The 12,663-nt window shown below is 47.9% G+C and overlaps 2 protein-coding genes and 1 non-coding gene across 10 annotated transcripts in view; all 3 read right to left on the bottom strand.

The window, feature by feature from the left end:
* SAG (S-antigen visual arrestin) overlaps nucleotides 1–2,495 on the bottom strand; it is a 43,142-nt gene extending 40,647 nt beyond the window's left edge. For all 4 annotated transcript variants that reach the window (XM_077869281.1, XM_077869283.1, XM_077869284.1 and 1 more), the window contains exon 1: nucleotides 2,020–2,495. The gene's annotated coding sequence lies outside the window, so the exon portion shown is untranslated. The remainder of the gene's footprint in view (nucleotides 1–2,019) is intronic.
* A 152-nt stretch (nucleotides 2,496–2,647) lies between these two features.
* Nucleotides 2,648–12,663, bottom strand: part of ATG16L1 (autophagy related 16 like 1) — a 39,367-nt gene continuing 29,351 nt past the window's right edge. For all 5 annotated transcript variants that reach the window (XM_077869277.1, XM_077869275.1, XM_077869280.1 and 2 more), the window contains 6 exons: nucleotides 8,385–8,505; nucleotides 8,007–8,112; nucleotides 5,558–5,707; nucleotides 5,355–5,402; nucleotides 4,940–5,041; nucleotides 2,648–4,178 (listed from right to left, as the gene is read on the bottom strand). In XM_077869277.1, coding sequence (XP_077725403.1) covers nucleotides 4,085–4,178; nucleotides 4,940–5,041; nucleotides 5,355–5,402; nucleotides 5,558–5,707; nucleotides 8,007–8,112; nucleotides 8,385–8,505 — 621 coding nt within the window. In that variant the 3' untranslated portion in view covers nucleotides 2,648–4,084. The remainder of the gene's footprint in view (nucleotides 4,179–4,939; nucleotides 5,042–5,354; nucleotides 5,403–5,557; nucleotides 5,708–8,006; nucleotides 8,113–8,384; nucleotides 8,506–12,663) is intronic.
* LOC144296627 (small Cajal body-specific RNA 6) lies at nucleotides 9,058–9,282 on the bottom strand. The gene has a single exon (XR_013363654.1).

Genomic DNA, 12,663 nt, shown 5'->3' with positions numbered 1-12,663 from the left:
CTCCCAAATACAGAGTTGTTGAGTGGTGGGTACAGGCACCAGGGCTCCTTACACACCAGTGTTCCCTCTGCCTCCTCAGATTCTGGATCCACTGATGTGGATGTAGTTCACTATGCCTGTCAGTTAGGGTTAGACAAGGACTGTGTAGCCCCATGGAAAACTCACGGAGAGTGGGAGTGTCTGAGGAGCACAGCTTGGAGGGAGCACAAAGAGGATGGAAAAAGTATCTGGGAGGCAGGCAGGGACGGGTTGGGAGGTACAGATGGAAACCAGTAGGGCTGTGCTATGAAAGCCAGAGCTCCCTGAGGTACGAAAATCAAATTTTGTGGAGGTGAAGCAGTTAATTTTTCCTTTTTAAAAGATTTTGAGAGTGAGAGCGCATCAGTGAGGGGAGGGGCAGAGAGTGAGAAGCAGACACTCCCCCCACCCCCAATGAGCAGGGAGTCCAATGAGGGGCTCGATCCAGGATTCTGGGATCATAACCTGAGCCAAAGGCAGATGTTTGAACATCTGAGCCACCCAGGCACCCCCCCCCCCGCCTCATCCTTCCTGCCCCCCTTTGGAGATTTTGGGAAAGAGAGCAAGGAGTAACTTTCCTTTTTTTTTTTTTTTTTTTTTAAAGATTTTATTTATTCATGAGAGAGAGAGAGAGAGAGAGAGAGAGGCAGAGACACAGGCAGAGGGAGAAGCAGGCTCCACGTGGGAAGCCCGATGTGGGACTCGATCCTGGGTCTCCAGGATCAGGCCCTGGGCTGAAGGTGGCGCCAAACCGCTGAGCCACCTGGGCTGCCCAGGAGTAACTTTCCTGATCAGAGACCAGTCTTACTGGATTGTAACACTTTTCCTCAATTTTCTTACAAAATCTATACAAATGGGTATATTTCACTTTACTCAAGATTTCCAAAATTTATTATTGGTTTGAAAACTGGCAATTTCTAGTGAGTGGGCACTATCTTGGGCATGAGAGAGATGTAGTGGAATCAGGCATCAGTGACCAGCCTGGGGCCATCTGGTGTCAGCCTCACATGGCGGGGGGTGGTGGTGGGGGGGGGGTGGTGGCTGGGGAAGCAGTCCAATTGGAGGCAGTGGCGCCCACTAGGGGTCAGGACACTAGAACAGCTTCTTGCTAGGTTATCAACCCCCCCACCACTTGTGACATGGGATACAGTTCACAGATCACAGAATTTGAGAGCCACAGGCTCCTGATTACAATCCAAGGCCCTGCAGGAACCCATTCATGGTTTCGCAGCCAGCAGTCTTGTGCGGGGAGTTTCATCACGGCTACACTCTTTCCTGGTGCCAACACAGGTAAGGAGTCTCAAGTGCACATTTCAAAATGTCCAGTTAGGAGCATGGTTGTGCTAGGCCATGTGAAGACATGGGTAGCTCTGCACACTTTGGTACACTCAGATCTGGGCTGGTCCCTCCCAGCTGAGAGCATCTTCATCCACTTACCCCAGTGTCCATACTGAATCTCCTGTGTGCCACAATGTGAAAGATGTAGAGGGGCTTTGCAAGATTTATAGGACAAAGGCTAGGGTTATGTGCTTTAATAAGGCACTGAGCTTGATTTATCTATTTTGGGAAATGAACTAGGGAATATAAGTTCATTTAAAGTCATTTTAAAATTCTCAACTTCTGAGATAGGTTAATGTCTGGGTCAAAGCCAACACGTCTTAAGTAGCATACCAGCTCCAACTGCTGGGATTCAGCTGGGAAATGGGGAAGTCTTACGCCCACCTGTGCCCAGCCCCATCAGCAGAACTTGGCAGCAGGAGGGGAGGACAGGGTCCCAGATGATCTGACAGGCAGTCGGATGAAGCCCTATTCCACTGCGGTGCACACATCAAACCGCTCAGCCTTGGAGGTCAGGTGACCTGAAGAAAGCTTCACAGTGTGGATGGATCTCAAGCCTGAAACCTCTTGGCTCAAAGTAGAGAACAGCCAAGCTTCCTGCCAAGTTCAAAGAAAACGGGCCGACTGGAGGTTACTGCAACACTTACATCTCTGTTAACTTACCTCCTTGCAAGTGACTGCAAAGGGCTCCTTTGGCTTCCTGAGACTGTGGGATGCCTTGGAGACTTCAGATCATCACAGAATCTGGACTCCGATGTTGGCTGGACCCTTCGGTACAGCAGTGGCTGGGGACAGGACAGTGGCCCTGCAGGTGGACTCCCAGAGACCAGGATTCGTCCTAGCAGGAGGCTGCTTGCTAGAGACCGGAGTCCTCGTGAACAAATTACTTGCCTGCGAGGTCATTCATGCCCCTTCAGCCTAGAGGCCGGAGACCAGCAGGAGACCAGTAGGCTCATCATCAACCCTACAGACAGAGTCTCCAGTGAGGAAGCGGGCGCTTGCCCTGGCTGCAGCATGGAACAACCTCAGGAGTCTCATCAGTGTGCTCGCTGGGTGCTCACAGGACAGACGCGGACATGCACGAGACCCTTTTCCAGCTTAAGACTTACATGTGGTGTGAAACAGGAATGCAGGTTTACAGGCAGTGGGAGTGGGGGCTTAAATGATGATGACGAGAGACCCAGGAAAAGAGCAGCCGTTTTTAAAAATGAGTATCAGGAAAACAAATGAGAGAAACAGCTTTTTCTCTGAAGGACAGAAGAGCATAAAATAACTACCAAGAGACAGAGTGTGAAAAGTATATAACAGATTTCTTTTTTATTTACAATCAAGTTCTGTTGGGCAACATAATTAAATAAATAAAAGATGCGCCCTGGCCTGTGAATTCCACCTCCCCTTGAGCTCTTGGAGCAGCATGCTGGAAAGTGGGGGAGGAGGGCTGGGGGTAGAGGGAGGACGGACACGGCGCCCCTCCTCACCCAGCTCCAGCACTCATGCCCACAGCTGTCCAGAGAACAAGTGTGGAAGGAAAAAAATAAAGTGCAAATTAAAAAGTGATGAAAGTATTGGTGTTTCAGTCACTCAGGAACTAAAATGATATACACAGGTAAAATGGCAAAGATAAATGTAAAAAAAAAAAAAAAAAAAAGCCACAGGCCAGTTTTTCCCTGGCCTTGATCCTAACTCCTGAAACCTAAAGAGGACATCCCCATGCTTCTTGGAATGGGCTTCTCGCACTAAAGCACCGAGGGGGTATTGCACATAGGCTTGGCAAAGGGGCAGTGACCCGGAACTGCTGGCTCCAGGCTAATACATTCGAGGCCTCCAATCCCTCGTTACCAGTGACTGTAACTGAGGCGCACCTGGGAAGAAGGTGGTGCACACCCCGCCCACTTTCTGGAAGTCCACAAAAGACCCTCCACTCCTGCAGCACGTGCACTTCCCCCGAAGGTTTCAGCACTTCCTCTCCTACATCCGAAAAGTTCTTTCAGCCACAGACTTATTTCTTGACCAAGAAATAGGTATGTAAGCATTGTTAGGGAGAAAGGAAGCCCGAACCTTTGAAGAACAACTGCTTTCTAAGAACGGTTTAGGAGATCTAAGGAAATTCCAACAGTAATCAGATGAGATCAGAGTAAGAGCTTTGTAATAATGACACAGACCAGCAGGGAGGACCACAGTCCTGTCGTCTCCTCAGAAATCAGGGCAGTCCCTGTGTACTGAGGGCAGGGGTAATCCTGTTTGGGTTTCTGTTAATCCAATGATTCGAGCGAGTTCACCGGGAAAACCACCCCGAAGTGATAGGACATGCATTCGGCCAGGACTGACTCTGGAAGGACGGGAGAAAGCACGGAGGGAGAACCGACACCCAGACGCGTGGGGTGTTGTTGGCACTGCCAGCGAGCGAGGAACCCGGCAGGTGCCTGTGCTCCCCCCACTGAGGTATGGAAGATCAGAGCCAGTAGTGTTTCCCACCCAAATCAAGGCAAGAACCTGAACCTCTGCTAAGGGACTGCAGGGCCAGACTTTTTTCAGTGTTATTCTTTCAGGCCATTCGAGACCTCAGCTAAAATCCTCAGAAATCCTGTTCAAAGGAAGGCCATTGCCTCACATGGCTCCAGCTCTTCTCCGGAGGTCAAAGCTAACACCCAACACACCACCTGCCAGGACAGAGTTGCGGGAGTTGGTGTGCTTCTCCGGCTTCAGCTCTACTCTCGAGGAAGTGCCATCAATATTCCGACCAAAGCACAGCTTTGCTTCCTTTGTCCACACTGACAACGTGCGAGCCGGAGGGGGACCACGCCACAGCATTGATGGACGAGCTTCAAAGAGAGAGGTTGAAACATCTGTGAGATCTTAGTAACCTGAATGCCAGGCTCCCTCGAATTCAGGGAGCAAGGCTTTTGCCAACCTGGTTTACTGGCCAGGATCACAGCCACTCACTGACAGGCCTCTGTTAATGAGCACCAGGATGCGAACCCTGCACTGTGTTTTAGGAAACAGTCTAGGAATGAGAGGAGTCAGGTGTGTCAAGTCTACCCTAAGGGGGTAGCTGGCATCCTCAAACAAGAGCCTCAGGGGACTGAATAAGGAGTAGACAGTGGCTACTGCCCTTGGGAGTAGGGAGAGGTGGTTCTGGAGGAAAGCTCATGTCTATCCCAACTAGCACTTGAGCTTGGGTGGAGAGAACAAACCTAAAAAAAAAAAAGGAGCCTAGAGAAGGACTGAAAAATAGTCTATGAAAATCAGTGTTTACAATCAGTCTCCCAAGAAAAGAAGTTCAGAGGGGAGAAGCAGAGGGAAAGAGGGAGAGCAGAGAGACAGGATGCTTCCCTTTCTCCAGCAGCCACTACTCGAAGGGCTCTAACTGGGGTAGCCTGTGATCCCACTAAGCAGAACGTGGCTGCTAGCCGTACCCCACGAACAGCCCCAGCCTCTCCCCACTAACCCTGCTCACAGCATAGCACGCAAACACACGCTGCCCTCATTGGGCTGATCTGGTCCGTGCCCCAAGGGGCAAGACCCCTGGGATGAAATCACAGTACATGCACACCACCTCAGGGGGTAACAGGGTTCACCTTACCCATGCTGCTTGGAAAGGACTTTCTCCACTTTCCCTGAGAGCACGCTCCAGATGTAGAGAGAGCCCTCAGCCGAGCCCGCTGCCACATAACCACCATCAGGGCTGCAGAACACAGTAAGACCAGAAAAAGTGTCAACTGCCCATCCTCAATTCAGTGTCCTGTGAGAGAAGTGCCGTGCAAAGCAAGAACTGGGAAACGGGGTGCCCTTCTCCAGAGAGTCCACCTTCCCTAGCAGCTCTCAAACAGTTCTTAGGGACACCAGACAGGTAGGAAACCGTGATAGTGACCCCTGGTGATGGGCTTCCAGGTCACTCCTGGACACTCCCCTAGGGTGAGACAGTGTACAGATGCCCTCTGGGATGCACCAGGTTGGGAGGTGGGAAGGGGGCAGGAGGAACATCGCTCACAACTCACCTAAACACAACTCTGGTCCAATCGGAGCCGCACTTGAACCCAGGTGCGCTGAAATAAACAACAGCACTGTTTACCCCAAGAGCTCACACCACACAGGATTTAAGAGAGCAGGGTCAGGGCTTTTCAGGGCCTCTGGTGTTCATGCAACCTCCAGAAAAATGGCAAGATTCAAGTAAAACCCAAACCAGCATGTCTTCAGTTACCTAAACGTCTGTCTGACAGCATTTATTCGCAGATCGATGATCTTTAGCAAGTCATCACGGGAGCAGCTGAGGAGTTCTGTTCTTTCCGGGTTTAAGTCCAGGGCCGTAATCTTCCCCAGCAGCTCCATCTCCCGGACGATGCTCTCCGATCTGTGAAAGCGATGTAAAGTCTGAGAAGATGTAATGCAGAGGTGCCAGAACTTCCCCATTTTGACCAGTTGCCATGCTCCATGGGGAAAAGAGGGAAATAAAGGTAATTTGACTAGAATGCAGTACTTTTCAAGGACAGTGACTGTCTCCCGACCTTGTAAAAATCACTTCAGGGACTGCTTTTACTATTTTTCTGCTGATACATTTCTACAGTAATAATTTAAGCACTAGAACTCTGAATTAGGGAAGAATTTATTATTTTTGTCAATACATTCCATAGTAATAGTTTAAGTACTAGAATTCTGAATTCGAGAAGAATTTCCTCACCTGTTTGGGGAATGCTACAGTAACTGCCAATCAGAGCTTCAGATCAGCACAAACTAAGCAGGGCTCATAACCATTTAGTACTCTTCTGATGATAATATGTCAACGTGACCAAGGGCTCATGAGCTTGCTCTGGTGGGTGTGGGACACTGTACTGTATACTGACAAACGTGGCTTCTCACAGACTCCCTGCCTTAAAAGTTCAGCTCCAGGGTCCCCCAATCCAGCTGAGTGATTCCAGGTGTGGAGCTGGACTCCAGAGCAGAGTCCTTGCCCCAGACAAGTCCTTCTTCTTCCTTTCAGTTGCCCAACTGTCCTCCAGGCTCATCCCTACCCAGGCCCATGAACAGCAAGCTTACAGGGCCCTGTTGGTACAGCCAAAGGAGGTGTGGACCCTTCTATAGTTATTTTGTTGTAAGGTTTCAATGAAACCAAAACTGAGAGTGCTTATCTTATTGGTGCTGAACGTATCGGTGCTGAACGTGTGGCTAGAGACCAGCCAATGCACTTCCCTGGGTCGTCTTCTGGCCAATTAGGGGGTGGACCAGGACACTTTCAATATCTGGTTTAACACTAAAATGCCATGTTTCTGGTTCAAAAAGGCTAACCAAAGGTTATGAATAAAACTTGGAAGTGCTGTCCAGGAGCTACTAGCTTCCCAACAGGGCTTTCTATGTATCATCAGTAAGCATAGGCTCCTTGCCCCCACCCTTCCACAACCACCCCGCATTCCCCTGACCAGCAGCAACCTCCCTCCTAACCCACCAGCCTTGTCCCAGGGCCTTATCCCACCAGACTCCGCCCACCATCCAAACTCTCTGCTCCCCCAACAGTGGCCCATCAACAGGACCCTCCAGTTTTCCATCTATGGCCACCTTCCTTGGCGGCTCCCTAAAATGTGGTCTGTTTCACGGGGTATCTGAGTCATTCTCATGTTTTCAGAGTCCCCCTGCGACGACTTGTTTTTTTCCCCATCCAACCCCTCTCAAAAATTGTTAATCCAAATGTCTCTTAGAAACCACAAATTTGCATGCTAATCAGAATACAGTATCTATTGATTATTCCCCACCTGGCTTCAGTTCTCCCTTTCCTCACCCCCCATATGCCAAATGTTCCCTCAAATCTGTTCCCTTCCATCTCTCCTTTACTGCTTGAGGAACCTGCTCCCAGGACACCGTCTGACCACCACCAGCACCATCTACTGACTCATGAGAACAGTCCTTTGTTAAATACCCGATGGCTTATAGGAGGAAGTCACTTACAAATGGCCATCTGATCCCTACCCAGCAGCTGCTAGTCCTGTCTGCCCATGGCCCAACCTACCAGGCTGTCCTGCTGTCCTGGCTGGAAAGTCTATAACTTCTTTTTTTTTCTTTCTTTCTTTTTTTTTTTTTTTTTTTTAAAGATTTTATTTATTTATTCATGAGAGACACACAGAGAGAGGCAGAGATACAGGCAGAGGGAGAAGCAGGCTCCATGCAGGGAGCCTGACGTGGAACTCAATCCTGGGTCTCCAGGATTAGGCCCTGGGTTGAAGGCGGCGCTAAACCGCTGAGCCACCCGGGCTGCCCCATCAGTAACTTTTCTGCCGTGGGACACCCACTCACTTCCTCCAGACTTATCCTGCCAGGTGTTCTCTCATGTCCTTGAACAAAGATGCCTGGCTCTACTTGAGAACCGTGCAGACCTATATGTGTCTACCTTCCCTATGACATTTCCAACTACCTAGCTGTTCATTTTTGCTTACCTAGCAGCTGGCAAAGTGCCTAAGAAGTGTAGCGGGTGTGCTCGTAAGTGATCACTGAACGCAACAGCCTACTTCATGGTCAAGAATACCAAACTACTGAGATAAATGTGGACTGGAGCTCCTTTCTGCCACCTCCAGGGATTTTAAAAAACACACCGCATAAATAAAACCTCACGAGTGGGAAGACCCACTCATCTGCCTCCCCCACCAAGCTCTGGGGTATTATACCGGATGTCCCAGAAACGAATTTTCTTGTCAAAATGGCCACTCATGACACACTGCTCTGTGCAGACGATATCGTTGCAGCTGGATCCTGCAAACACCGTCTTTATGCCTGAAAGAAAACCGAACGTTAGTCATCAAGCACAAGCCCCTCCATGGCTGTGCAGGCAGCATGGCTTCCCTCTTGCTCTAAGTAACCAGAGCTTCTTATTTGGACACAATATCAAACAAGAAAAGCTGTCACTACCTCAACGCCACTCTAAATATGACACTATTCTTGCAATTCAAACTGTATCACGCTAAATGTAGACTTTCAAGTGGAAACAAACACCTCCTGGTTAACGTCTAATTGTACATATAGACAGAGAGACTGAATTTCCTCACAGACTTTGCTGCGTAGATCCCAGAGCTTGAGGGTCCGGTCATGACTTCCAGAAACAATACGGGCATTGTCCAGCAGGAATTTGGCAGACAGCACTTTGCCGCTGTGTCCTGTGAGCGTGTGCTAGGAGAGAACACAGCCAGGGTAAGCCTTGGGGGCCCCCCATGCTGAAAGAGCTAGCTTCTCCAAACACCCAGAGATCTGGTCAGGAATATTCAGACAGAAGGATATGTAGCTCGGCAAAACATTCAAAAAGCCTATCTTGTGGTGTCGCCCAGAGGTGAGGTATCAAGAGGAAGAACATCAATTTCCCAGGACAAAAAAAACATTAAAAAAAAAAAAAAATCTAACACCACTAGAGCCAACTTCATGTGTCTCTATCCTCAAAAAAGGGATGGGCAGATGGAGGACCTTTTTGAAATAAGCTCTGTTATAGATACCACCAGTCTGTAGTATTCTATTCTTGCAAAAAAAAAAAAAGTTTTTTTTTTTTTTTGTAAATCTGGATTGTATCAAATTACAGAATTTTTAAAAGCGTGGATTTTACCCAGTGCCCAGTCCAGACCCTATTTAAAGTCACAACAGACAGGTTCCCTGCAGGCATAATTTACAAAAGGAAACATCAGGACTCTTTAAATAAACAATTAAAACCCCTGGGGGTTTTTTTCAATCAGAGGTCTCAGCTTGAAATGTCAGACCATAACCACAGATACCAGCACTCCCAACAATCAAACCTTTTCGTGGCTAGCTGCGGGGTGCTAGCCAAGGAACACAGAACTGGGGCATCTCCCAGCACCAGCAGCCCTTCTGCCCACCACAGCACTACTGGAGCCCAGTGGGATGCTAAAGGTGCAAGGAGGAGACCCTGGGAATCAGACCTTTCAGTATTCATCACTGACTTTTCACTGCAGGTCAACATGTTTCTATGTACAAAATCGCAAAGGCTCAGAAAGTATTCACTGAGGTTTTCTTTCTAACCAACTAATAAATAAATAAAGTCTGTAAAAGCTTTAATATAGTTACTGCAACTGCTAACTTATTTATCGGGTTTCAACATTGACTTCCGAAGATGAGAACTCACAGTTCTGTGTTAAATGTTTAGTGCTTCCCTCTCTGCTGAGGGGAGCAGTTCCGTGTTAAATGTTTAGTGCTTCCCTCTCTCCTTTCAGCACAGGAGCAGAAGACTCAGGCCCACACGTACTTCTCCCTTTCAAAGGGAGAAGCTGGCACAGACTTGAAGACTCTCCCACATTTAAACCTCTCTGAAACTGGAACGGCATCATATAATTGCTGCCAACAAGGGGCAGCTGTGCTGTGGCTGTGTAAAAACCTCCCACGGATCCTTCTCGTAAGATCAAGAAAACTCCAGCAATGAGGTTTACATTCACTATATTCTGGGAGTAAGGATTCTACTTACCATAGATCATCCAAACTGTATGGATCATGGGGAAACATACAATCTTGCAAAGGTACACCTCATGCTATGTAAATTACATGTGGAGAAAAGAACTCCGTTGGGACACCTGGGTGGCTCAGCAGTTGAACAGCTGTCTTCAGCTCCGGTCACGATCCCAGGGTCCTGGGACCGAGTCCCATATCACACTCCCCACAGGGAACCTGTTTTTCCTTTTTCCCTGTGCCTATCTCTTTGTGTCTCTCATGAATAAATAAATATCTAAAAATAAATAAATAAATGAAAACTCCATCATCAACATTTTGGGTACGTTCACTGTTTACTTTCTTCTTACAGAAGTAAAACCACAGCTAGCAAACACTGGAGGGAGAAGCTACTTTTTGTGAACTCCAAATGCATGTTAATACTTTCATCCATCTCATGTGAAAACACTCCTAAAAATTTATCTACTGCTCTTTTTTTTTAATTTTTTTTTTTTTTTTTTTATTTATGATAGTCACAGAGAGAGAGAGAGAGAGAGAGGCAGAGACACAGGCAGAGGGAGAAGCAGGCTCCATGCACCGGGAGCCCGACGTGGGATTCGATCCCGGGTCTCCAGGATCGCGCCCTGGGCCAAAGGCAGGCGCCAAACCACTGCGCCACCCAGGGATCCCTATCTACTGCTCTTTTAACATTATAGTGGAAGTCGGTTTTCATGTGACAGCTGAAGACACATGGGTTCCGGAGTCAAAATGCTCTGGCTTTGGACACCTGGGGCTTGAACATCTGTGGGACTAACCTCTTCCTCCCACTGATTTGGTAAAAGGACCAAACAAGGTGACCTGTGCATAAAGCCCGCTGCTGCGGGCATTAATGCTCTTCCTTTCTGTACCTAAGAACCTTCATAGTTATTCTGAGAGTTAAATAATCTTCAAGTGGCGATTATAATTAAATGGAAATTTCTGTGCCCAGCAAACACCTAGGTCACTTTACATTTCATGAGCACAAATAGTGGTGTAGGGAACAGCTATGGGCACACCACTTTCTCTGGACATCTCAGAGTAAAACCGCTGGACTGACAAAACAACAAGAATACTGTTATTTCATGGCTCTTCATGTGTGTGTCAGCTTGCTTTTTAAAAAGTCCGGGCTTCTGGGGACACCTGGGTGGCTCAGTGGTTGTGTCTCCCACAATGATCAGGGTGTGGTCCTGGGATTGAGTCCCACATCGGTCTCCCCATGGGTAGCCTGCTTCTCTGTCTCTCATGAATAGAATCTTAAAAAAAAAAAGTCTGGGCTTCTGCAAATCTCATCTTTGGAGGAGATCCAGCTGATGGGCTCCTTCTCCACACCCTGAGAGGTATGGAATGCAGCCTCCTCCAGGTTACTTCTCATCATTTACAAGTCCTTGCTCAGAGTGCATCAGATTTATGTCAAATTTTTATCCACTCAGTGTTGTTGACATTTCTTTTCAATATTTAATTCAACTTATTTTTCAGATTTTATCTTCTTTTTTCAAACGGTGGCCTTTAAGAGATGGGGCAGTGGGTTCATGTGTCAGAGCAGCCTCACTCTGTCTTCTTCAAGGGCCACCTACCATGCAAGCAGCTACCACTAGCACCACCACCCAGGTGACTGACCCCAGAAAAATGTAAAACTCGATGAGGATATTTCTGAGGTAAAAACCACCATCTGAAAGCCAGTCTCATTACTGTGGTTACTTTTCATGTCAACATTAGAGAAGTGAACAGGTGGGCTGTTCAACCCCGTTCCTCAAGTCACATTTCAGACAGCAACTAGGCAGTTTTGCAAGGACCTTCTGGATTTTTAAAGGAGTGTGAAACACCCGCTATTCAAAGGAGTGCTCTATAAAGGACCCCTTTCAGTAATAGGCTGTTCCTAGAACACTTTTACTACAAGGGTTTTTTAAATTTATGTATTCCTTTGAGAGAGACAGAGGGAGCGTGCACGCATGCACGCATAAATGTCAAGGAGAGGCAGACTCCCTGTTGAATAGGGAGTCAGACAAGGGGTTTGATCCCAGGACCTTGAGATCACGACCTGAGCTGAAGGCAGATGCTTAACCAACTGAGCTACTCAGGTGCCCCTACTATAAGGATTTTAAAGCAAACAGTCTCTCCCAACACTGTTCCCTTATTATAAAAACTAAGGGCTTAAATCCTGAATTTCAGAACATGGACTTCTGTGTCTTCCAACATCTTCTGTTAACTAGGGTCTAAGTGGAAGCCAGAGTCTCCTACAACAGGGAGTCTTATTTACTTCCTGAACCCCAGTGAGAGTTTCACGTGGATTCTCTGGGCACAGAGAAGCTGCTTAAAAAGGCCTCTGGATCTTCATCACACATACACGGACAGCATGCCCTCAAAGCCAGCTGGCCTACCTAGGGAGGCTACTGTCCTAGCATCAACCCCCAACCTGTCAGTAACCCTAGCTGAAGACTCATGCTCCACCTTGGTGCTCCTTTTCAACTCTCTTGAAAAAAGTTTCCCAGGGCAGCCCGGGTGGCTCAGCGGTTTAGTGCCGCTTTCAGCTCAGGGCCTGACCCTGGAGACCTGGGATCAAGTCCCACGTCGGGCTCCCCACATGGAGCCTGCTTCTCCCTCTGCCTGTGTCTCTGCCTCTCTCTCTCTCTGTCTCTCATGAATAAATAAATAAAATCTTTAAAAAAAAAAAAAAAAGAAAAAAGTTTCCCAACATTATGATCTCTGTCTTCTAGGTCCAACTCCCAACCCCCTATTTCCAATCCAAGGGCTGATGCCCACCTGAACAGAACTGTTCCACCAACGAAAAATATCATCCAGCACAACTGGCTGACCCAACTGCTTTTCTCCTCCAAGGGCCTACGATGTAAGGAGGGCTATATGTCC

Source organism: Canis aureus, chromosome 24 (assembly GCF_053574225.1).
Source record: "Canis aureus isolate CA01 chromosome 24, VMU_Caureus_v.1.0, whole genome shotgun sequence".
NCBI lineage: Eukaryota > Metazoa > Chordata > Mammalia > Carnivora > Canidae > Canis > Canis aureus.
Note: the sequence above shows the minus strand (reverse complement) of the source record. Positions and strands in the feature narration are given on the sequence as shown.